Below are 26,729 nucleotides of genomic sequence, written 5' to 3'. Positions count from 1 at the left end.
AAGCAGCAATAGTATTAAGTATTTACTGAATATAAAGCATTGTGCTAAGCCTATGACAAGCATAAAAATATTTTTAAAAATATATCTCAGGGAATGTACTCAATTAGCATGTATGAAAAGGCAATAAAATAAAATAATAATAAATGAGTAAAATTAGCTTTAGACAAGAGAATAAATTCCAAGAGATGATATACTATTGTTTGTTAAATGCATGGATGCTAATTGCTATATTAATAATAAGAATTTCATTCTAAGGTAAACAGCAAAGACGTGGCAGAAATTTCTAGCTACCTATGCAATGTTCTCCCCTTCCCTGTGAACAGAACTTCGGTTTTGTTGAAGACAGATGTGTGTTCAGCTAATAAACTACATTCCCACTCTTCCCTGAAACTAGGGGGAGTACTATATGTGTGTGTACTGTTAAGGATGGTCAATTCCAGCCTATGAAATGTCATCAGACTTTGAAAGGGGGCGACTCACCTGGCACAGGTTCCTCTGCCCTCCATCCTTCTGCCTCTTCCTGCCTGGAAGGTGGGCGCAGTCCTGGGTGTGCAGTGAACAAAACCTTTGTTTCAGAAACGTCCATCCTAACTCGGAAGCCTGTGCCCCTCTATCCCGTATGCTAGCCTGTTCTGTGATTTATAAACTGCGTTGTCTCTTCCCCTCAAAAAACCAAGCAAACAAACAGAAAAACACTCCTTATTGCAGTCTGCTTGCTCTTCACAATCCACAATCAAACAATTGTGTGTTTCTTTCTTAAATGTCCAAACGCCTTTTGAAGTAAATGGGGCTTTTGCTGCTTAATGCCCACTAGGAGCTTGTATTCAAACTGTCAGCATTATCTTCAACACAAAGCAGTACATGTGCATTAAAGTTTTGGTCACTTCAACACCTTTAAGCGCCACACTGAACTGGTTTTTAATTTAGCTTGCGGGGAGGATTTAGCGCACACCCGGCACCATCACACTCGGTCGGAATGCCGGAATGTGGAGGGGCGTGCGTGCTTAGGAGGGGACACTTGTTCAAGCTGCACGTTCTGCCCTCTCCATCCCTCACTCCCGTGGGTGAACATCGTCTGGGATGAGATGTGTCACTGGTGGGATGCGCTGGACACATGAACTCTGTTAGATGCAGAAGGGAGGTGAGAGACACCCCATCACATCATTGGAAGCTATCAAGTAGGAAGAAACATTGGAAGTTCATTGTGCATACTTAATATATAATTTTCATGTAATTAAAACACTTCAGAACGTGGTAACCTACATAAATTACCCCTCTAAAGTATGTGGCCAGGCATACTATAAACTCGAGATCTTTTATAACCTTACTGTTCAAAACCTTTTTAGTTAAAATAAAAGCAAAAAGAAATCCAAAGCCGTTTATATTTTGAAAGTATGCTTCAAAGAAAAATATAACAAAAGTAAACTTACTTTATTGCTTTGCCTTTTATTTTGTGACCGTAGGCAAAGCGCTGACGTTTCTTCTGCTCCAGCCGCCGAGCCCCAAGCTGCCTCCGCACAGTACCATCCGGAGAACGGCGACCGATCTGATTGGGCGCGGGTTCACGGTGTGGGAGCCCTACATGGACGTGTCGGCCGTCCTCATGGGGCTGCTGGAGCTCTGTGCCGATGCTGAGAAACAGCTGGCCAAGTAGGTGCTCAGTTCCAGTCAATGTGATTTGTTCTCGTTTTGTTTTGTTTGTCATCGATTACCCTTTATAAGTTGTGTGTTTTAATAGAAAAAAAGATGCAAATATATCAATATGTGAAATTGTGGATATGGACATTGAAAGGGAAGTGTGTTCCTCTAATTGTAACAGTGTTGGGATTTAGCATGGAGCCAGTGATCAACCAGTAACAGTTTTAAAATTGTTTATTGTGATTATTAGCTAATAATAGGGTAAATGTATCAGAAGGAAAACTATATATAAATAATTATTTATAAATATATATATATTTGCCCACAATGTATTACTGATAGAATACATGAGCAAATAGTTTAGGGAATTACTTCTTGGAACGCATTTTAATTTTTAAGTCAGCTCTATGGAGGTTTTACTTGCACCCAGTAGAAGACCATCATGGAGTCCACAGTGACCCAGGGAAGCGATGAGGAGACTGTTGGAGCAGGAAGGGAGCTCAGGGCGTTGCTCAGATGAAATAAGCAGAAACGGGTGGTAACCAGTGGCTAGGAGTTGGGGGTGGGGGAGGTCAGTGTTGGCTTGAGAGCTCAGCCTCCTGATTCCTAAAGGAGGTTTGGGGGGATTTTTTTTTGGTGGTATAGTACACATAACAGGAAATTTAGAGCCCTCATCATCTTAAAGTGTATAATTCTGTGCCACCCAGTGCGTCCACAAGCTTCTGCAGCCACCCCTGCTGTCAGGCTCCTGGAAGCAGTCACCGCACGTGGAAACTCCACGCCCATTAAGCAGTCACTAACCCCCCCCCCACACACACACACACACCAGTCCCTGGCAATCACTGATGTTTTCTGTCTACGGATTTGCCTGTTCTGAGCATTTCACTTCAGTGGAACCATGCAACATGTGGCCTTTCGTGTCTGGCTTCTTTCACTTAGCATCTCTCCAAGGTTCATTCACGGGTGTATCGCATTTTGTTTGTCCGTTTATCGGTTGATGGGCATTTAGGTTGTGTCCGCCTGTTGTGAACAATGCTGCTGTGAACATTTATGCACAGGTATTTGTTTGAATGCCTGTTTTTATTTCTCTTGGGTAAATACCTAAAACTGGAATGGAGTCACACGGTAGTTCCACGTTTAGCTGATTATTGAGGAGCCACTATTTTCTGCAGTGGCCGCACCAGATTACATTCCTAGCAGCGGTGTACAAGAGTTCAGTTTTCTCCACATCCTCACCAACACCTACCTTCCGGTTGTGAGCATGCATTCCTAGAGGTAGAAGTTCTTGAACTGTCCCTTGATGTCTCTTTTAATGTAAATGCAATCGCCCCTTTGATTTTCTCAGTGAATGGAATTTCATTCTTGGCAGTACTAACCTTGAACAGAAGCACTAGAGCGCTTCGCCCGCAGTTCTCTCTGTTCCAGCGTGCTTTGTGCTGTGGCCTTCCTGGCGGCTGCTGGAGGCTCAGAAATGGAGGCCAGAGAAACACGTGAGGGCTAGACTCGGAGGCTGGGCTTTGTCTACAGACTGGACACTCCCTGCCCCAAATTCCAAGATCCACTGCAGGAGAAGGGTGTTTATTTCAAACACAGGCAGCCGTCCTCACCTGTCACCTCATACCTTCGTGCTCCTGAATTCTTGGCCTTGGTGTCTCCCTGGGTGTACGCCCTTCAGGAAGTTACCTTGTCCCTCTACCTCAGTTCAGTCTGTAAGTGGAGCTCATTCAAGTACCTGCCTCATCAGGCTGCTGGGAAATGAGTGTGTTCACAAAGTGCTCGGAAGAGCATGAGCACGTGGTAAGAGATTAAGTGGACACTACCTGTATGGTGGTAGCGCGGTGCTGATGCCATCGTCATTGTCCTGGTGTTCAACAGACCGGGAACTGCCCATTGCTGGAATGAACAGTTTGACTTGGGGTAGCGAGGATACTTTATGGATACTGAAGGTCGGAAGGTTCTAGACCGACGTTAAGGATTAGAAGGAAATCTAAGCCCAGGAGCTTGTGGCAGTAGCGGGGGGTGAGGTGGGGGGCAGCCGGCCTTCCTGCGAAGCCCCAGGACGTGTTTCCTCCCCTCGGCTGCAGGACCCCCTCCCACGTGTCCGGTGCTGGCCTTGTGAGCACGGGTCCCTGGTGTCCGTTAGTATTTTTGGTTGTCTGAAATTTTATTTTGACCTAATATCTTAGATTATTTTTAGATCTGATCTAAACACAGTTTCAACAGAATTCACTCTTGTTTTGTTGCCTGGGAAGGGAAGTGATGGGTTTTTATTTTTTAACGTGTAACATTTTGTTTTTAAATAAAAAGTTTACATGAAGCTTATGTCCGCAAACACACATGCACATGTGTTTTATCTAAATACATGTAATATGTCTGCGGACACAAATACTGTAGTCTTTCAGTAGGTAATTTACACCTTGCTATTATATCCTTTTCTGTCATGAAGATTAGTATGACTCTTTATACACTGCTCTGAATAAATGAATGTATCAGCATTTAGCCTTGAGGAGTCCAATGTAATTTTCATCGTGATAAATTGCATAATAAGCAAGAAAATGTTTGCTTATTAATCTATAACAAGATTTAGATTGAAAATGGCCCGTTCTGCCCATGACACACCGGGCACAGGCTGCAGAAGGACCTGGGGAGAGAGGGAGCTGCAGCGTGTGCGGGGTCACGTGCGTGTCCCGTGTTCACGGCGCCCTCCCGGGCCGCCCTGTGTCCCTGATCCACGTGCACACTGACTCCAGCGCCAGCTGCCTGCTTTGGACCGGGGTGTGAAGCTCGCTTTATGAAGAAGCTTATGCTTTTTGAAATTTCAGTTCATGTTTATTGAAAAAGAAAACACGCAGGTTGTGAGCGTTCCCCTCTTCATTCCCATTCTCGTGTGTTTACACGGGCCGGGGGTTTAGGGAGAGGCCGGCTGCCCGGTGTGGAGAAGGCGGTTACAGCCGAGTTCCTTCCCTCCTCCCCGTCCTGCGTATTAACGTCCTCCGGCAGAGACGGCTCGGAGGGGGTGGCGGGGGGGTCTCCTATGGAAACTCTGTACGGCTCAAAATTAATAGGGCATTTTCCAGAATTAATAATGCCTTTATTTTAGAAACATGAGGAAACATGACTTAGAATTTTACATCTTTGAAACCAAAACCTCACCAGGTATTTTGCCAAATTTTAAATTATGCTCATTACGTACGCAAGCATTTTTTGAGTAGCTAATGCATGGAAGGGACTGTGTTAGGTATCATACGTAGTTGTGAAGTTGCAGAAAACAAAGATCCTGTCTCCGAGGCGCTTGGCGTCTTACAGGAAAGTAGGACCCGCCCAGAGACAACAGGATGCAAAGGGGGACCCAGAGGCAAAGGTCTGAGCGCGTTCCGTTCGGAGCAGAGGAGAGACGGCCAGTGGGTAATCAGGAAGCCTGCCAGGGCGAGCTTCACGTGACGCCTTCATCTGGATGCTGATGAGGAGGGGAGGGCAAGGACAATGACACGCGGACAGAGATGGGACAGCCGGGTGTGCCCCAAAGAAGCCGGATAGTGCAAGTACAATGCATGTTGCTTTTAGTGAATTTATCCATTAATTACTCGCAGAAGTTAAACCGTGGGGTGTTCCCATCTCAACTCCAGGCGATGCCCTTCCTGCCTTGCCCTGGGAATAGAGTTCGGTCAGAGAGAACATTGGTTTTACCTTTTACTTATAAAGAGTGCTGGTGGGTTTTTCTTCTTGCTCCTAGCCCCTGCCACACGCCTAGCCGTACTCATACTCGGGGAAACGGGGCTGTGGGACGCCGTCCTCTTGTTGATGCTCGCTCCCTGTGAGCTTTTGTGCCGCACCACCCACGTGTTCCCATCTCAACATGGGGGGCTCAGGAAATGGGCGTTGTCCTCCCCATTTTGCAGATGAAAAAAATCTCAATCTTGTTTCTCATCCCCTGTGCTCCATAAAAACGATGATGTTCGAGCCCAGGCCTCACTGACTGCAGAAGCTGTGCTTCTCACACCTGACCCTTGCCTTCGAAACCTGACACTCACAGAGCCACAGAGCAAGCAGGCGCTACATTTAAAGCAGCCTAGTAAGAGAATGTGGAAGTGGTCAAGGCAGAATTTTCGATGTACTTTCAGATTGTTAAAATAAATTTAATGAAATCATTTTCCTCGAGAATTTTGTGCCTCCTAGAAGTGAAACGCCTATTTAAATATAGGGCAGGCTTCTTGACTGCTTTGGCTGTGTGTCATGTGTTTATTCTTACTCATAACTGTCGAGTGATTTCCATGCAGCGAACGTTTAATAACGTGTAGAATTTTAGAGGCCACAGTCTTCTTCCATAGCATCTCACTCAGTGCCCTCGGTATGCTGTTAGATAAAGTAAAGTTTAGAGAGATGAAACAACTTGTGTGAGGCCACAGTGGTGTCATAAGAGCCATGACCACCTCCTAGGTCTCCCGCCTCCCGTTTGCTGCGCCCATACCATACGGCAATGCCACCCTTTCTCCGACAGGTGGTCATCAGGCAGAATCAGATGCGAGGGAGTTTTTTAAATAAATGAATTGTTATGGGCAGCTCATGCACGATGAACTGTTTAGTTCAAAAGAGGCTGCACTTCTTTGAAATCAGAGGTTGAGTCATCCTCAACTAGTTGAGGGAAAAATAGAAAAATGTAGTACTATGTTTTTTACAAATCCACAAATTTGTTAGATCAGCACGGTTATGTACGTATTGTTAAAATGTTAGGAACCGTAGAAAAATCCTACTTCAAAAAGAAACAGGAAAAAGCTTTTGGAAGCCTCGGCCCACATGGTTGTGTGCTGTGGTCCATGGTTCTGATTCCCTTTTCCGAGCTCATGCTGCAGGCCCCCCACGCTGCAAGGGGTGCAGAGCAGCGCCGGCTGCTGAAGGCAGCCTGTCCCTCCTCGCTCACCACCATGACCGACAGACGGACCTCGGTGATTACACGGACCACTGCTCCTCCGGGGTACTCGGTTTGCCAAGCGTGAAGGGAGGAACGTGTACTCTCTGGAAGCTACACGTCCTCTGACAAGGTGCAGAGAAGCACCACGTGTTAGAAGGATTCTCTCTGAACTGCGTAGAGTCGGAGGAAGAGAGTTGGCATTTGAACTCTTTATCAAATGCCCCCTGGGAGGAGAGAACGCAACACTCCGTGTAAACAGTAAGGGGCTTGAAAATTCTATGTTTAAACTATCCATCCTAGTCCTGTGGCATTTATTTTTAATAGAAAATGTATAACCGCTGGACTCGATCATGGTGGCGTGGTTTCATTCATTGCGAAGGAACACAGCGGAGAGGACACAGGTGTGAAAGACAAGCACTTGTTGGAGGGATTGCCGGCTTTGAGTTTAGGGAGTTAAAGTCACCTATGGATGGTCAAATTAAGGTCCAATATGAATCGGAATCGAATATTCCTTATTACATTAGAGACCACTGTTAACACACCTGTCTCACCAGGAAGCGGTAAGCAGGCACCCCCAGATGTTGTGTAATTAAGAATGCATTTTCGGAGTAATTTCAGTGTCTGTTTTCAATGGGGAGTGTTTTCCGCGCCCCCTTACTGCTGGTTCCAGTCAGCTCGGGCTGCCATAACAAAACACCACAGACTTGACGACTTTAAGCAAAAGAAATGTATTTCTCACGGTTCCTGCAGCTTGGAAGTCTAAGGTCAAGGTGCTAGCCAGGCAGGATTCATCCTGAGGCCCCTTCTCTTGGCCTCTGGGTGGCTGCCACGTGGCTGTGTCCTCACAGGAGTGTTTTGGGCTCGTGACTGGGGAGAGAGACACCCAGCAAGCCCTCTGGTGTCTCTTACAGGCCACTAACCCCATCATGGGGGCCCCACCCCCACGGCCTCCTTTACCCCCAGTCACCTCCCAAAGGCCCATCTCCAAACACCGTCACCATGGAGGTTAGGGCTCCACAACATGACATTTAAGGGGGACACAAGCGTTTAGTCCTTACCACTGTTGGCCACGACGGGCGGGCTGTCCAATGAGAGGTGAAGTGTTTCTCCTCCCGAATATTCCCTTACAGTAGTCCTTCACCTGACAGATGGGGAAGGCTGACCATCACAGACCGTGACATTGAACTGAAGTGGTCTTACATGCAGCTTTTAAATGCTTCTACCGCAGTGGAATGAGGATAGAACAGGATTAATGAGCAGTCATGTAAGGGATGAGCTCAGCCCAAGTGGGCCACTTTTCTATTTGTGTTTTTATTTCTCATATCTGTCATCTCCAGTACTTCATGTTGGATGTGGGTTCCGCAATGCCGAGTAAAACAGGGAGCGTCTCATATCGTATTCTCTTAGAATAAAGACCGAAACCACCGGCCCAGCCTATAAAAACCCGCACGATGAACGATACACACAGCAGCCAGATCAGCAGAATCCGATGGAAAGAGTGAGCTCGGTGCGCACACGCAGATTCCGGAATCGGGCAGACGCTCCTTTAATTCCAGACCTCCGGCGACACGATCCTTCTTCATTTAGAGCCCCCCACACAGTGTCCCCTTGACTTTGAAGATCCCCACGTGCGGAATTAGACTGTGTCCGTTGGGGCAGCCGGATCAATGGCTTTGACATCACTGGCTGGCCAATTCAGTCAAATAACTGGCTTAAGTGATTCTCTTTTTCCTGCTGAACTTGCCAGGTAACTTCATTTAGTGCTCAACTATTGAGCCACCGCTTGGTCTGAGGGCTGTCGTAGGCACTTTGGGGGGAAGCAGGATTAGAAGGTGTGGCCCCGGTCTGTACGGAGTTTACAACACAAAATCCATTCGTACGGCCTGGCAGATGGGAGTCAAGGCTGAGGGCCCAGAATACAGGGGTATCGGTGATGGTTGTTTTGTTTCGATAGGAGGTAATCGAGTGCTATAGCAATTGCGGAATACCGTGTGGGCTTCCACAGAACTGAACTAAGGGAGGAAAAAGGGTAGGCGAGAGGCATTGGCAAAATACTGCAATAGAAACAGGAACAGAATTTTAGGGACCAACTTTGAAATTAGCCTGCCTCGGGAGCGTCAGTGGTGAAAAGACTGAGTTATAAATTAGTGGAACTAAACAGGGTGGCCAGAGTCTCACACCAGGGAGTTTCAGATTTGTCTCAGAAGCACTAGGGGGCCACTGGAAGTTTGTCAGCAGGTTAACTAACTGTGAGATCCAGCCGGTGCTTTCGGAAGAGTGCCCCGGTAGTGGCACATTGAACAGACCGCAGAGGAGAGAGACGAGGGTTCTTTCCTTCCCCTGAGCCTTGGCACCTCCCTTCTGTTGTCACTCTCACAATTCTCCCACTTTCACGCGGTGCCTGCTCTAAAGGCCCCTGCAGAGCCCGACCCCAGAACAGCGGAGCTGTCCACTGCGTGCAGTCCTGCGCCCGGGCTGCCGGGCACTGCTGGCGAGAGGCACTCGAAGGCACACATCGATGCCTCTACAACATGTTGGCTGTTGCAGCTTCCGCCGAAGTCACTGGGCAGCACTTACAGTTGTCTGTCTTGGGTGAGCTTCCTTCCCCATTCGTCTATGGCTTCTAGACCCCACCACCCGCCACCAAACTTGACCGCAGCTGCTCCCTGTGACAACCTCATATCCACACCAGGTGATAACCTCGCACCCCGCATCTTTGTCCAAACCGCTCTCGATACCGCATACAACAGAGCCGAAGTACGCGTCATACAGTGCACTACTAGAAACTGCTTTCAGGGATACAATCCGCCCATTCAGCCAGAGCCGCTGAGTTCGTTTATGTTACCACTTCGTGAATTCAGTGAACTATGATACCGTCGAGCCCCTCCCCCACATCTCTTCAAAGGCCAGCTCCTCGCAGAATGTGTCTGGGCCTGGTTTCTCTGTGACGTGCTGATGCCACTTGCCTTGTAAGGATGTTCAGGGGCAGATACAACGCAACATGCAAGAACGGCACCAGCATCTGACTTCAAACCTAGTCCTTGGGCCCATGCCCAGTTTTGTTCCTCTGTGTCCTCCTTCCAGGTGTGGGAGAGGCCTCCCAGGACACAGTCTCCTTTCTAATAGGACAAAACCACTTTCTCAGGCCTTCCTTCCCGGAGCTAGCCAGACCCCCAAGCCCAACTGACTCGAATTGTTTTATGAGCCGCTATCCTCAGGACTAGAAGATTACTGGAAGCACCCTGAAGGTGCCCGTGAAATAGGACATACCAGACCGCAATGACCACCGGACCCCGCACCCGAAGATGACATCGAAACAAGTTGCAGCCCAACTGAAACACCCTGCTCTGCAGCCGCCCCATCACCCAGTGAGAACTCATAGCCCCGACCCCTCAGGGCTGGGCTGGGGCTGGGGCTGGCACACGTCTCCAGCCCAGCCCTGTCCCTCCCTTGGGAAAGTAAAAATAAACCCTTTACCCTCTGCACTTCCTGCCCTTTGTGAATTCTCCCACAGCCTGCGTCACTGACCACCCTGACGCTTTCCTCCTCTCACTGCTTGGCAGGGATGCTGCTAAGAGATCTTTTCCAACTCCACTATTCGGTGATTTTTATTGATCTTACAAAATTTGATTTAGGTTTGTTCAGAATTCTTCAATTAGCATAGAGTTTTTGTTTGTTTTAGCCTGCCAGTATCATCCACACCTCTTCGTTCGCATTGATGAAAAAAGGGAACATCGTAGAGCTTCTGAAAAGTTTAATGAGCATTTGATTGTCTTAAAACCTGACTGAAAATATGATCTACACTTTGTAATTATTAAGCAATCTAGCCGCAGCACTACTCACAGAATAAACATTTCTCTTACCAAATCTTCAATATTAAAGTTTAATCCAGGAAAGCAGCTCACTGAGCTGCCTCTCCGTGCTTTCCCGGGGAGCAACTCCTCCCAGCCCCCGCTGGGACCCCTGGCATGGGGCTCTGCCACGGGGGTGGCGCCCCTCCAGCGGCCTGCCTTCTGTTTGGTGTTCAGGGCGTGTGTTTGTCCTCCGGGCTCTCATCTCCCCTCTCAGTGGCGAACATCAAAGGAAGGCTCACCATCCCTCTCTCTGCGAGAGAGTTCCTGCTTTGACCGTGTTATCCTCAAAGATTTAAGCAGCGTAACAGCCACAAAGAAATGATGAGCAGAATTTTCTATAATCACTTTACTTCCTTTTAACAATGATGAGAATGCCTACCTAATGTATCTTTATTTTCAACGCAAACTGAAAACAGTGATTCTTAGATAAAGCATAGAAATACTGGTAAACGTTTTGAGAATTTTTAGTAAATGTAATCCAGTTGACATGCGAAGCACGCAGACTTATTTAATTAGAACAGGACAGCTCTTCTTGTGACTTCATATGGCTACTTGAATATAAAAGTTATTTAACTAGAGGGAGAAACTACAACTGGGTCTCTTAATAACAAAATACACCGTATATGCAGTTGATAATGTAGATGACATGGTGCACTTTAATTATAAGTAAATACTTTTCATAGTAGTCTGTATAAAGGAAACTTAGAAACAGAAAAAATGTCATTTGTATGTTTTAGGGATGGCAAAGGAGTATCAATGACATCACTATCCTATTAAGACACCCTCACAGTTTGGGGAGATTTGTGTTACCACGCACCTGTTCTTGTGTGCAGCCTGGACAATGCCAGGCTGCCTATCAGTTGCTATAATTTTTTCATTAATAGTAAGTAACTATCAGCAGGGCATACTGGTTAGTGGGTTGGTTCTAAGTATTAAGTGTGGGACTAAACTAGCAGTACTAGGGGTACTTTAAAAATAGTGTGCAAGCTAAAAATAATTTTGTCATTCTCGGTTCTTGCAGTAATTTCACGGACAGGAGTGAATTTTGCTCCCTTTTAGACACGTGGCCTTAAATATAGCCTGGTTATGAAGCGTTATAAGCAAATTACCTTTAACTTTTTTTAGGAAAGAAATGGAGAATGCCCAGCAAAATATTTGTTCTTGCCTCACTCTGAGCTTGGTGATATGTATTCAGTACTAGTTCTTGATAATTTGTTAACAAGGCGTTTGTAACACTTCGGACAGATGCACATACTGTTTTCAATCTTCACGGTTAATTATTCGATTTTGTATTTGATGCCAGAACACTCTGACTCCTAATCACTGCTCATTGTTGCAAGTCCATTATATTCTAACTGTTTGAGTGCTCCCATTGACCTTGAACTGACATTATAAGCTGTGTCTAATCTTTTCAGTCTATATTTCTAATGCTCCTTTTCTTTTTTTCCTTTCTTCTGATCCCTGTTTAGCATCACAATGGGGCTGCCTCTGAGCCCAGCAGCTGACTCCGCCCGCTCAGCCAGGCATGCCCTCTCCCTCATCGCCACGGCCAGACCACCCGCCTTCATCACCACCATTGCCAAGGAGGTGAGCGCAGCTCCGGGGCTTTTCCAGCTTCTTCTTTGGAGGGATTGGTTGATACTGTGAGCCCAGGGCCTGCATCCACAAATAAGCCTTCCAGTCTGCTCTCCGGCAGTGCCAGTAGTAATCGTGTACTGAAACAAACACGTCGTACCTGTGCACACACTCTGCACTCAACAGCAGCGCCGTCAGTACTTGCTGCTTTTCTAGTCATTTCTATTCTAGCAGTTGATTCACTTGCAAATACTCGGCAATCATGTTTCAATCTGACATAGCGAGTTTATGCAAATTAAAATACAAGTTGGGGCTAAGGTAGGTTTACAGTTGTGAGTACTCGAGACACGGAGTTTAGTCTTGTATTGTTATTTATTAACTATTGTATTCTTTTTCGTATGAACAACTGTAAACCTACTTTTGCCCCGCCCCCCCCCCCCGCCCCATATATTAAAGGTCTTTACGGTCTACAAATGTGTCCACCTGTCATCAAAACCAAACTTCTTATTTAACACTGGCTCTCCAACTGTAAACAAAAATGTGAAAGTCATAAACTTGCTAATTGTGTTTGCTGTTACATGTCACAACTAAAGCCTTGAATGCCAATTGATTCCCACTTTCCTAGTGTTCTGACTAATTGCCCGCACCTAACTGAAAACCGAGTAGAGAGCAGTGCACCAATTATAGATCTTCCCTGCAGGTCTTACTAGTGGGAGATGCAGGAAGGGGTGGTAAGCGCCTCAGTGTTTTTAAAGGTTTGTTCCATTTCAGCCCGAATATCGTACACACTTGGTGTCTGTGGGGTATGGGCTCGGTCTGACTTGTTTTTCTGTTACCTGTGATGAATTTTTAAAATACTAAATAAATGCCTCTGAGTCTGCCTTGATAACCTGAACCCTGCTGGGCCCGTGTCTGGCCCGGGGCCATCCTTGATAGGCATCCGGCAAATATTCGTGACTCGAAGGCAGCTAGAAGCGGGGGAGGAAGGGCCCGACAGCAGATGGTACAGGTTTATATGAGGCCGTGAGACCTTGTACTCATAGCAAAAATAAATCTGTAGACCTAAAGGTGTGTGTTTTTCTGGTAGTGCACACTCTTAAAGTGAGGTTCCACTGTATTTAAAGCATACATACATGTATATGTGTGTTTATATATTTTATAGATATTATATATTTATATAAAGTGTATGTACATATAAACGAACAGACTTATTAGCCATGGAATTTTTTTTTGCCAGTTTTTCCCATCAGTGGAATATGCACAGACAGTAATGCTGAGTGTGCTGAGCAGGCCTCACAGCACTCTGACCACATACACAGGCCCTATCAATGCCAGGCATTAAACTGCCTCTTTAAAGAAAGTAAACAAGCATTTGTATCTCCTTGTGTTTTTTAACTTAATTTGCACCATTTACATATATGAGTATTTTTAAGTGAACTGTTAGAATGGCTATGCTTTGGATGTATTCTACTCCAGCATTTGGTTAGAAAGGTAATTTTTAAATATTTTAATGTAAATAATTCACATTTACTACCTTTTAAACACAAGTTTCCACTTCACTTAGAGTTTTGAGTAAGATACTGAAGGAGGCCTCCCTAACCCCACGCCCGCGCCCCCTGGCTAGTCCAGGGCCCACACATGCTCTTTCTCCAGTGAACCATGGGAGGTGGACAACCCGGATTGGGGGTAGGGGGCATCCACACTAAATCTGCCTTGTTTACAATGCTTACTGGTTTTGGAGGCGCGTTTATTTGAATTTCCCAACGGGATTATAAAGCACCTAGAATGCAATGCTGCCAGAGACAAAGTGCCACGTAAACATCATTCACCATTATTACGTGAAAGCAGGGTCATCTCTTGTATTTGCTGAGTCTCTTAGCTGCTCCCCACCTGAGTGCCAGACACACTGACTTCACCGACCTTCAGCCTGTCCTTGTTAAAGGAATGTCATGGTGATGTGGTGTTCAAGTCTCCCATGCCCAGGGACTTATAAAATTTAATTAAACAAGACTTGCCTGGATTTATATTGTACTAAATACCTTCTTTTGCAATCAAAAGTCTTTCCTGCCTCATCTCAGGAGATTTGTGCCTGTTGATTCTTTTATTTTTCTGTGGTAATAAGTGAAAACTAGACCAATGGCTGGGGATGTAAAACCGGACCAGGCGTCAGCCGCATCTGCAGCGTGCAATGTTTTCGTAGGTCCACAGACACACCGCTCTGGCGGCCAACACCCAGTCGCAGCAGAACATGCACACGACGACGCTCGCACGGGCCAAGGGGGAGATTCTGAGAGTCATCGAGATTCTCATTGAGAAGATGCCCACGGATGTCGTGGATCTTCTTGTGGAGGTGAGAACTTCCTGTCTTCAACGACGGACGTAGCCACAGCCTAATGTTCCAGCGCAGTCATAGATAAATCTCTGCAACAAAGGAGATAACTGAATTGAATTAACTTCTGTACCATTTCTGGAGCCCATATTAAATGTCCTCAAAAATCGGAACGATTGCCGCGTCCATTTATCATTCACATGGAATTAATTGGGCTGCATTAGAGCGATTTTTAAAGGTCACGTTCTCTTGGACATCTTTCTCACTATAGATAAAGTGAAACGTACAGTGTGCTTAAATAAACGTTGCTACCCTGGACATAAATATGAAAAGCTTTTAAAGGAAACAAGTAGTCTTTTTATTTTATTGCACTGTCCTAGAAATGTCTTTCACAGATAAAAGAATATACTGTAGTGTTAAAGTAAATATTAAGAGTCAGCTGTCTAGAATTTCCATGGGCAAGTGAGGCCCTCAGTTAATCATTGAATTCTGGAAAATGGACTATCTGAAGTTAATTTTAGACTCGCACCTTCCCCCGCAGGTCATGGACATCATCATGTACTGTCTGGAAGGCTCTCTGGTCAAGAAGAAGGGCCTCCAGGAGTGTTTCCCGGCCATCTGCAGGTACGGGCGCCCGCGGCAGCGTGCGAAGTGGGGACTTTTCAGGAACAGATCATTGGTTTTAAATTCTGCAGTTCGTAGTCTTGATCAGTTCAAAATCAAGCTGTTAATTTATATCTGCTTATTTTCTAAACCAATTTAGGCAGCCTATAATCAAAACACAACGTAAAGGGGTTTCTGAAAACTTAAAAAATGAGTAAGAAATAACATCCATTGAGTATGTCTGTATTCTTATGTCTGTTACTCAATTTCACATTTATATCACAAAAAGGAGAGTAAGAAGCTTCTGACTTAAAAGAGAAACTATAATTTCCAGTCGACAGAAATCTGCATGCCACATTTTTGTTAGTAAATTTTATTTTTTATTTTTTTAAGTGTGTTTATTTATTTTAGACAGAGGGGAAGGGAGAGAGAGGGACAGATACACCAATGTGTGGTTGCCTCTCATGAGCCCCTGCCGGGGACCTGGCCTGCAACCCAGGCACGTGCCCTGACTGGGAATCAAACCCCTGGTTCGCAGGCTGGCGCTTAGTCCACCGAGCCACACCTGCCAGGGCAGTAAATTTTATTTATAACATAAAGACCAGCATCTGCATATTGTAGGTGTCTTGCCTATGACAAAGCAAGAAAGCCAAGAGCAGTTAAAACTTTTACAATGTTGCATATATTAACAATAAGATTTTTATGTCTGTATAGCATATAATTGTTTTGAAATGAAAAAATTGTTCAAATTTCAAAATGAAGTAACATGTTTATTTTCCTTTTTAGAGTAGTTTTGGTTCTCAAAATGTTTATAGCTTGAGGTACATTTTGTTAAAATTTTTCAACCTGCACGTGGTCAGTAAAAATAGTGTTTAAATCTGTTGAAGATAATTGTTTTGGTAAAAAAGAAAAATCAGTTGGTCGTAGTTACATAACATTTTTCTTTTCACGACAAGTTCGGTGATACCCTTGCTTATTTTCGCCCAGTTCTGTGAGTACCTCGTAGTGAAAAGCTCTGTACGAGACGGTAAGTTTCCCGAGAGCGGCGGCGGCGTTACACTGCGCATGCTCCCGTCTTCTGTGTTCCTGAGCGTTCCGGCAAGCACTTGCTGAATTCATTCCACTCTGCGAGCCTTCCACGTATTTGTATACTTACGATAGGTTTTATGGTTTAGCCTCTTTCTGCTTTACGCCGCCCAGAAGTTAAAACACGTTTAAAACACGAAGACGTGTAAGAAAAAGCCTCTGCTGTGTCATCCATGTGCACAGATGCACGTTTTCATGTGCTATGGATCAGGCATGTTAGAATACTGTAATCTTTGAGGGTCACGCCCCATTCATTCTGGTTTATGTTCTTTTTGTTAAAAATTGTATTTATCAAAGTGTTCATGCAGATCATTGACATTAAGAATTCATGTAGTGGTTACATTCCCAGCCACTTGCTCTCTAAGGAAGTCTCTGGGTGAGAATGGGCCTTTGTCTGTCGCTGAGTGGGGATGAGGAAGCGCTCTTATTAGGACTCACCTCACTGAACGTTGCCAAAGCATTCCTTCTCGCCCCGGTCACTGGTATGTGAACACGCCCCCTGCAGTCCAGGTGCGGAAGCTGCTCGTGTTGAAAGGGCCGTCTTTCCCCTTTGCTGGAAGACCGCCTTCTCCCTGGGCAGCATCCTCGGACCCTCAAGTCGCCTTGGTTTGCTGCATGTCCACTTTCGTTTCCGAGCGTTGAGTCGCTGGACAGTTAGGACCCTGCTTCAGTGCTAAGGAAGTAGGCGTCTAAACTGAATGCGCAATACCAGTCTGCCAGTCCTTTTCCTGATGGACAGAAAGCAATTGTTCTTTCGTGTTTGTTTACTCATTTAATAGCATTTATTGAACACCTACTGTGCATCAAGTAGTAGCTAGGCCCTGCAGATACAATAGTAAAGGAGATGATGTCCTGAAGAAGCACAGAGTCTAATATGGTCGGCAGTTATAAAGATAAATAATTCGGGCTGCGAACCAAAGCATCGCAGGTTCGATTCCCAGTCAGGGCACATGCCTGGGTTGCAGGCCATGGCCCCCAGCAACTTCACATTGATGTTTCTCTCTCTCTCTTTTTCCCCCCCTTTCCTCTTTGGAAATAAATAAATAAAATCTTTAAAAAAAGATAAATAATTCCAGGCATGTGCTGGAGCAGAATTACATGCCAGGGACAGGGTTGGGCAATAAGTGGAGTGCTGAACGGTTAAACTGTGAATTGTCAATTCGTCAAAAGAAGGATTGATACAAAAAGTTTGCATTTTCTGTTCACATTTGCAATTTTGTTCACATAATCACTTTTCTGTCAATTGTTAAAACTTTTTGTAATATCTTCTACCTAAAAACAGAAATGGGTTAGAACACATGCCCATAAAATTTGATAGATATTTTTTCTCATCATTGACCAAAACTCACTTGCCGATTCATATTAAAGTATGAGGTGATAGCAATACACAGCTAATGAAATAATGTAATCATTTTTTTAAAATTTATGTAACACTTTACAAATTAATCAAGTGCTTTCAAACCCATTAATCCTCAAAAAAATCTTTAAGAAAGCATTATATAAATCAAAATTTGGGAGAATTAGATTGTGATATGTATTAGTTAAATGACAATAAAGTTGCAGCTTCAAGGAAAAACCCCAAACCTTCTTATTCATAGTTCATTGCTTTTGCCATCTAATTTCTAACTGGTATTAATTAATTTATCCACTTACACACACAGGTTTGGCAAAAGTAGGTTTACAGTTGTGAGTACATGAAACACAGAGTGTATTTTAGTATTATTTATTAATTATTATATTATTCTCCATACGAACAACTGTAAATTTCTTCTCCCCACCTCTATACACACACACACACACACAGACACACACCACACACTGGCCTTGTTCCATAGAAAATCTGAAGCAGCTTTGAAAATAAATATAAAATGTAAAAACAGTGAGGGAATTGAGGCAAGGGAAGTAAGAGTAGGAAAGAAAGACAAGGCCAAGGTGAGTTTAGAAATTCTAGGTACTTGCCAAAGGCGAGCCATAGATTTCTCTAAACTTCTCGGCAGCCAGGGTGCAGAGCGGGGCAGAGCAGCAATATCTAAATCACGTTGCCCCTGTGCCGGAAACGGAAGAGCTGGCTGTTCAGGAGAAACATACCTGTGAAACCGCAATCAACAAGATGCTGAGAGCCCCCAGCAAGCAGGCCCAGAACAGGCCACGCAGTTCAGAGACTTTGCAACTGTCAGTGTGTCGGGAAGGAGCTCATAGATCTAAATGTTCAGCAAGAGAACTGAGGACACAGTTAAGAAGGTGAAGTTTAAAAGCGAGTACTGGGAGCTCGCTCCCTCTGGAGAGTAATGGTCTCTAAGTATAGTTCCTGGACTGTCTCCAGCAGAATTACCTGACTTCCAGGCTCCACCTGAGAGCCACTGCATCAGTGTGTAATGGCGCCTGGGAAGCTGCATTTAACAGGTTCCCCGGGTGACTCTGGAAAGCCAGTACTGTAATAATCCAAAATCAAGAGAAACAAAACTCAAGTCCCTATTCTTTGTGACCATGTTCTATTCTAAAAAACCTTAGATCCTCGAATGCTTGTTTATTTATGTAGTGAATAACCCCCCAAAAGCACCAAAAGTACTCCTGCTCCTGCTCTCCAGGGACGCACCATTAGTTTTTAAAGACTTGCCCTGGGACAGCGTCACAGACCGCCTGCGGGAGACTGTAACTGCAGACTGTCCGTGGATCGGCTTTTACCTAAAGCTCAGTGGGAAGAAACGGAACACTTAGAAGCCAGTGACGTGGGCACATGGTCCATTTATTCCACTTCATGTTCTAGTTTATGTCCCTCAATTACGCTCCCCTGCCAGAGGGCCGCACGTTCAGACCACATTTCTGGCCCCTTCGGCGTTGCCCTCCCCAGGCTCCTCTTCCTCTAGACGCCGGCCTGCAGGGTGCAGAGCCCCCCCAGACAGAGTCCCAGGAGGTGGCCAGCGCGTTTGCCGTGGGGTCCCGCTGCTGTCGCACTCTGCTTAGGGGCCCTTCTGTGAAGACACAGTGACAACGTTTCTTTTCACTCACAATGACAGGCATCCTTTCGTTTGTTTTGTCTAAGGAACTTGCATGTGTACTTGGTCCTGTTTTCCACGTGACCGGTATTATTAAATTATTTTGTCTTGGCCATCAGGCAGCTCAAAGCCAGATTTCCTGCCTAATTTTCACAAATTAGAGTGTACACTCCGAGTTCTCTTTTCCTCATCTTCGAACCTCAGGCCCACCTTCCTTTTCTTTCTGCTCTGTGACACTCTGTAAGTGTCCCCATGCCTTGTACACAGTATGGGTGTGTTTATATGTGTATGTCCATATATATGTTTATGTGAAATATACACCGAGTTTACATTTTATTTCATAAGCCATGGAAACAAAAATAATCATTATTCACGTAACACAAATTATGATTATTTCCTAAAAATAAAAAAAAGGCTCTTTGTATTAACTAAAATATCCCAGATCTTCCTGCAGTAGTTTATGTATCTATAGATATTTTCTATAATATAGTTAGTAAGAGATGTAAAAACCATAATTGTAACTGCTGTATGCACTCTATAGTCATAGATTTAAGTATTTCCTAATAATTCATATTTTAGTTCTAGGGCTATTATTAATAATATAGTGGCATCTATGCGAGGAAATTACTTAGATTTCAGTACCCTTGAGAGAATGCAGCACCATCATCCTTGAAAACACGGCTGTACAAAAATAGTTCTGCCAGATTGTCATCACTGTACCAAATAAAGCTATATTATTATATAGGAATTAAACTGCATTCTTTTTAGAACACAATACATTAGCTATAAGACTTTTGTAACAGTGAATTAAGTTTATGTTTATCAATAAGCAGAGTAAGAAGCGCAATAAGGTAACATTTAGGAAATGAATTCCTTAGATTTTCTCCCATATCATTGGACTTTGCTTTGCCTCTGTGCGTCTCTTAGATGATCTTCAAAAAAGGCACCACCCAGCACTGTCCATATATTATTCTCGGAGGCCGAAGTCCAGAGGGTTCTGAGTAATTTACATTTAATTGCCGGGGCTCTAAATAATGCAGCAGCCTCAGTTAAAAATACCCTCGACACTAAGAAAGTAGAATTAAGCCCTGGCTGGCGTAGCTCAGTGGATTGAGTGTGGGCTGGGAACCAAAGTGTCCCAGGTTCGATTCCCAGCCAGGGTACATTTCTGGGTTGCAGGCCATAACCCCCAGCAACCGCACATTGATGTTTCTCTCTCTCTCTCCCTCCCTCTCTCTCTCTCTCTCTGTCTCTCTCTCTCTCCCTCCCTTCCCTCCCTAAAAATAAATAAATAAAATCTTTAAAAAAAAAAAAAAAGAAAGAATTAACCTCTTTCAAGTCTTGGGAAAGTAAACATCACTGAAGTTTCCTCAGAATTCATTGTTAAAATTTAGCTACTAGATATTGTGTTAGTAAACTTGAACATCCTTGTGAGGTCCCTCATAGCAGACCAGCCAACATGCCTGACTCAGTTTGAAGAAGTGTTTCTCTTTTGGTCAGCATTTAAATTCTGACTCGTGTTACACTACTGTAGGTGATGCCATAGCATAAGATGTGAAAATGCAGAAATGCACAGATGTTGCTGAATTAAGAGAAAAGCAGTACAGAACACACATGTGTGATATACACTTGTTCTGCAATGAACACTCTAAGGGTTTGTCATTCATTTTGCAAAAATACTCTTTACTAATCTCAGAATGGCAAAATTTAAGATCTTGTAAGTTACTGTTCTCAAACAAAGCTCAGTTAGAAAGGAAAGCTCTGGACATTTGATGTGATTATAATTTAATTAAAAACATTTTTTTAGATTTTATTTATTTATTTTTAGGGGAAGGAAGGGAGAAAGAGAGGGAGAGAAACATCAATGTGTGGTTGCCTCTTGAGCGCCCCCTACTGGGGACCCAGCCCGCAACCCAGGCATGTGCTCTGACCAGGAACTGAACTGTCAACCCTTTGGTTTGCAGTCCAGCATTCAATCTACTGAGCCACAACAGCCATGGCTAATTTTAAATTTTAAGGCTATTTATTATGTTCCAGTGGACCAGTAGTGAAATAATATATAACAAATAAAGGATTAGGGATTCTTAGATGAAATTTAAGGCGATGGAAATTTGGAGATAAAGAGATTTCAGGATTTTTTTCACAGCAAAAGTTAGATATGCCTCTAAATGCATTTTTAATCACAACACCTCAGTGATGCAGATTATAAATCACCCAAAGAGAGGGGTTTTCCATCCATTTCTTTTGCAGTGCGTCTAGCAACTAGTAGAGAGTTTCGTCTGGCCAAAGGCTCTATGCCCCAGAATTCCCAGGTAGATCCTTATTTCATGCATTTTTATTCTTTTAAGTTAAGGCCATTTATTTGATGTATAACTAAGAGTAATTTAATTTTTATGCCTTTTAAAAAGACTTGTTAAATAAATCCACAGATTCAAAAAAAAAACCCACGAAAAACCTTTGTTGGGCTGTGTCCCAATTTTGAGTTTAGAAACTACGAACACTCGATACAGGCACTCGATAACTGGGGCTGAGTAATGAGACCCGCCACGCCGCTCCATGGGTTCAGTTCTTAATTTCTTCGTAATAAATGGCACCAGTTATTTCATTTACGCAGTGACCTGGCTGCATGATTTTTATAGAACTATGAGCTGTAGAATTTTGAATCTGAACAGAGCCTCATGGTATGCCTTACCTACTCCTGTCCTTCATTTTACAAACAGACAAATCTAGAGCATTTTTGTGCTGACAGCCAATGGCAGGGAAGCCCAGCTTTGCTGAACAGGTCTGCCCCCTGCTCTGTGTTCTGCAGGGGTGAGTGTGCACCCGGTGAGTGGCAGGCAGGTGTCGGGGGCACACAGAACTGTCCCGTGTCCTCAGAGGACAGGAGGATGACAGCTGTGTTCCAGGCGCAGGCTTCATCCTTGCTGCCTCCTTCATTCCGTCCTCCGTCACCGCCTTCTGACTTGGCCCTTTAGAGAACCCTTCTCTCACTTTTGTCCTGTCTGCGGTGCTTCCTCCTGGGCCTGGAAGTATGCTCTGTTACCTCATTAGCACCACACCCCCCCCCCTTGGCATCTCTTCTGCCTACTCTCAAGTCTCTCCTTTCTCCTCCTGCAGGAGGAGGAGTCTGCACTCTGGCCACTTTGTCACCTCCTGCGCCCTCTCAATCTATTGAAACCTGATCTTGGCCCCTATTATTTTGCTCATATCTCTTCCTCTGGTTACAATATTTTGATTGTCAAATGCTTTTCAGGCTATAGTGTTGTGGTTCTCAAACGTTTGGGTCTCAGAACCCTTTAAAAATGGAAGATCCTAAAGAGTTTTTTTTTTAATTTATAAAGGTATCTAGAGGTTTTTAATATATTAGAAGTTAAAACTGAGAAATTCTTAAAATATTTATTGATTTATTTCAAATAATAGTGAACTCGATTCACTTTGATATAAAAACATTTTTATGAAGGATAAGTACCTGCCAAAACAAAGAAAACACTGAGAAAAACAGCATTGTTGAACATTTTTGCAGATTTCTTTAATATATGGCTTAATAGAAGACAGGTGGATTTCCATATCTGCATATGTCTTTGATCTGTTCCATATGTTGTTTTATAGTTTAATTGTATGGTGGAAATCTGGTCTCACATAGACATGTAACTGAAAAGGGAGGAATGTTTCAATAGCTTTTTAAGATAATTTTTCATCCTCTTTGGTAGTTCACCAAAACTCAACATGTGGTCATGTTTTAAAGGTTAGTTGCAAGGTGGATCTTCAATCTTAGTGAACTTTTCACACTGTCATGTTCAGTCCTTTGGAGTATCTTGCACTTCAAGTGGGTCTTTTGCCCATGTGTGATTTTGTAGCATTTTCTTGGGCCTCAAAGTCGGCTTGGCAGCAAGAGACTGATAAAGCAGAGAAATGTGGTGACACCGTGATGAAAGGGTGTCCAGGACACTGAGGAGGGTCCTAGGTGACGTGAGGGGCGTGACAGAAAGAAGGTGCTGGCGTTCGTGCACAGGAGGGGACAGGAGACTTGGTGATGTGTTAGCTGAATTCTAAGAAGTGAGTAGTTTTTTTTTTGATGAGACAAATTCTTCTGATTCCAAAATCCGAGCTATTTCCATATGCAAAATTGGCAGTCATTGAATGAAATACTATATTAAATGCAACTGTGACTCTGACTACTGGACTAGTGATCATTTTGCAAAAATTATAGTATTGCATTGCATAGTTTGCTGCCAAGAATGAAGATATTCTCCAACAATCTATGCAGAGACCTGAGTGATACATTTAATGCCTCACCAACTTGGGCTTCTTAGTAGAAATAAGCAATCCAGTAGTAGTACTAGTAGTGGGGGTGGTAGTAGTAGTGGTAAGGAGGAACTTAAGTTAAAGGACTTAGGATATATCTTTTTCTAATGCACTGTAAATGGAGAAATCAGTGAATTTTGGTGGAAAAATGGGACATCTACTGAATACTAGTGGCATTTACATTGAAATTTGAAATGTTTTCTATGGTTTTGCTAGATTTAACTGATTAATTCTCAGTTTATCTTTGTTGGGAACGTCTTAGTATGATTTTACATAGAAAATGTAGTTTATATTAAGACACTGTTTTTGGCTGGTGTCCTCTAAACACCAGTATTGCTACCAGTAGTTGGTCACACTAGGAGATACTAGACCTATGGCATGCTGTAGCAGCGGTGTCCAGCCTTTTGGCGTCTCTGGGCCACACTGGAAGAAGAAGAGTTGTCTTGGGTCACACACTAAATACACTGTAACACAGAATTATAAAAACATCTCATAATGTTTTAAGTAAATTTATGGTCTTGCATTGGGTCGCATTCACAGCCATCCTGGCCACATGAGACCCGTGGGCCATGGACTGGACACCCCTGTGTACAGATACTAAAAAGACTGAGGTCAATCCTTTTCTACTAACATGGAAAGATACCAGTAAGAGAGAAATTTAAAGAGAAACTAGGGAAGTCTGAGAAGAGTATGTAAAATAAAATAATTCTTGAAGAAAAATATTATATGCAAAGATGGATACTCAGGCATGTACATGTGTACGTGTGAAGAGGAAAAAAGTCTGGGGACATCCCAGAGAGTTTCTCATGGTTGCTGGCATAGCGGAAGGGATTACTGGTAAAGGTATCTTTCCTTTCTTAGCTGCTTATATTTCTATATTCTCTGTGTTTCCCTTTTACAATGGGTGTGTGTGTTTCTTTAATAATAATTGCATAATAGAATAATTCAAATGAAAAAAAAAAGTAGTCATTGGGAAAACATTAAAGCTATAAATAAGCTATAAAAATTCAAGGTAAATACTTAAACTTTTGAACAAATGGAAAAAATCTAGACAGAAGAGTGAAAAGTATTTTCAGAGATAGTTTCTTTTCTTAAACTTTGTTATTATGTAGACAGACTGATTGATTCTGCTTTTCAAGTAAAATAGCTGAATCAGCTCAGTTCGCCCTAAATGGGCACTTAAAATCCAGCAAGGAGATGAGCACAGCCTGCTTTAGACCAGTCGGTGCATGAGCTCATTTTTTAAAAAACTCTCCCAACCTGTGGTTTGTTCTTATCCTAGATGGCGATAACAATAATGGATGTAAAACAGCTCTGGTCCTAACTTCCAGTAAAATTCTCAAATTAGTTACCGTTTTACAGTATACTTTTTATAACAAATAATTTCAGATGTTACTCTTGTACTCCTTCAGTAGAAACACCTCTAAAAACTCCCCAGAGATAGATCTCTTTCAATATTAAAGTTCTTCACATTCAAAAAATAAAACTCCAAAGCTTCCAGGGGTATTTCATTTCACTGTATAACAGAAAGAATATTTACTGTTTAGACTGATTGAAATGATATAGCAAAGAGTTTCAAACCAAAATCCATATTTTGTACATCGACAGCTTTAAGCTGAAACTAGAATAATTTGTATTTGCTATCAGGATCCATCCACCAATCACAAGTATTTGAGAAATAAGCAAGTTTAAAATATTTGGGGGCATTATTTTCTTTATTTATTAGCAGGTTATTAGTTACCATTTATTTGCCCTAGGGAAATAGCCAATTAACTAGCCAGTGTAATAGACAATACATTTTATTTATTCCTTTTATTTATATTTTCGGAGGTGCAAACGATTTTGGTGGTGGTGGTGCCATTAGGATGATAGCTGCCAGAGTTTGCGTGAACTTGCCATAGTATGTGCTTCTTGTGTGCCAGGCACATTTAATCCTCACAACAACCTTAGTCTGTACTAGTGGCCTTATTTTACACAAGAGGAAACTGAAGCTAGGCAAGTTAAGAAACTTGCCCAAGGTCACACAGTTAAGTGGCAGAGCCAGGTGACAAGAGACCTGTTTTTCAGCCACCAGACGATACACTCTCAATATGCAGTGTTTTTCCTGCTGCTCCCCGTATAGCCTAAGAAGTGTTTCCAATTCTCCTACAAACACACCAGCTACAGTGTGCCTAGGCAAGTTTTTTTTAAGAAGGAAAGTACTGTAATCCACCTATTAAATCCTCACAAGTGTTATTCAGGAAATATCCACTGCCCACCTGTCTACATTGTGCAAAATGCTTAAGCCACCTGCATTTCTCCAGACCCGTCAAGCACCCAGAAGCTGGGGGGCCTGACATTCTTGTGGGTGTGTACAGACATGTGCTGTACAGTGCCTCCTCCTTTTCAAATGCTCCTCCTTATTGTCACTGCGGCATCTCTGAGGGCTGTCAGCCAGTGTCCCAAGACCAAGGCCTTGGCCTCTCACATGGTGGCCCTCAGCAGAGCTCTTTGGCAGCTCGTACTCGCCAGCAAGGCGCATGGGGTTGGTAGTGTCACTGCTACGTTCTTGTGGTCAGAGCGACTGTACATCGCTCTGTAACAGAGGCCCAATGTTCTTTCCTGCAGAACAGGTTGCCTGTGTTTCGGGCTCAGATCTTGCTGTGGGTTATTGGGAACCCATCGTGGACATTGAGGAGATGCACAGTGAATAAAGGATGCACTGTGTTGACTACATTGTAAATAATTTTTGTTCACATCAGTAAACCTGAATGCATATCCTGCGGAGTGTAACGAAGTGAATCAATCTAAAAAGTTATTCTATACAAATTGTAATGAAAATGTGATACCATTTTTTCTTTGTGCTGACTACAAAAAAAAAAGTGGAAAGTTTGCTAATACCAAGTGGGGGCGCTCTTTTACTTCAATGGGAATTAGCGGTATTTGGTCATTGGCTATAAAAATTTAAAATGTGTGTCTGCTTTAATTCAGAGTCTTGCTTTGGACAGTGTAGCCCATAAGAACACTCCCTGGGTGTGGAAGGATCCATGTACGATCTAAGTTAAATGTCTGTCAGGAAGGGAGTAGTGAAATGATGCGTGGAATCATGTGTACACTGATGTAGGGGGATGTTCCAGGAAGTGCAGAGGGAAGAAAAGTAAGTTGCAGGAAAATATGCATAATATCATTCCTTTTTTGAAATAAAAATTAGAAAATGCTCTAGAAAGGTCCATCAGATTGCTAAATGTAGTTAACCCTTGGTGAAGGAGGGTGTATGAGAAATAAGACTTACTTTTTGCTAGATACATATTGGTGGTGGTTGAGTTGTTTACAAGCACATACTGCCTTAATACCTTTGTAACAAAAAGAACCAAAAATTTGGGAACCATTCTAAATCAACACCAAGACATTCTGAAAGCAACTCAAGAACTGCTTCTAATACGCAGTTGCTTATG

At 43.5% G+C, this 26,729-nt stretch overlaps 1 protein-coding gene across 1 annotated transcript in view; it reads left to right on the top strand.

The window, feature by feature from the left end:
* WDR7 (WD repeat domain 7) overlaps positions 1-26,729 on the top strand; it is a 291,161-nt gene that overhangs the window by 203,108 nt on the left and 61,324 nt on the right. Inside the window, 4 exon segments of the mRNA XM_028524165.2 lie at positions 1,464-1,650; positions 11,871-11,988; positions 14,177-14,326; positions 14,847-14,929. Coding sequence (XP_028379966.1) covers positions 1,464-1,650; positions 11,871-11,988; positions 14,177-14,326; positions 14,847-14,929 — 538 coding nt within the window.

The sequence above is a fragment of the Phyllostomus discolor genome, chromosome 9 (genome assembly GCF_004126475.2).
Source record: "Phyllostomus discolor isolate MPI-MPIP mPhyDis1 chromosome 9, mPhyDis1.pri.v3, whole genome shotgun sequence".
NCBI lineage: Eukaryota > Metazoa > Chordata > Mammalia > Chiroptera > Phyllostomidae > Phyllostomus > Phyllostomus discolor.
Note: the sequence above shows the minus strand (reverse complement) of the source record. Positions and strands in the feature narration are given on the sequence as shown.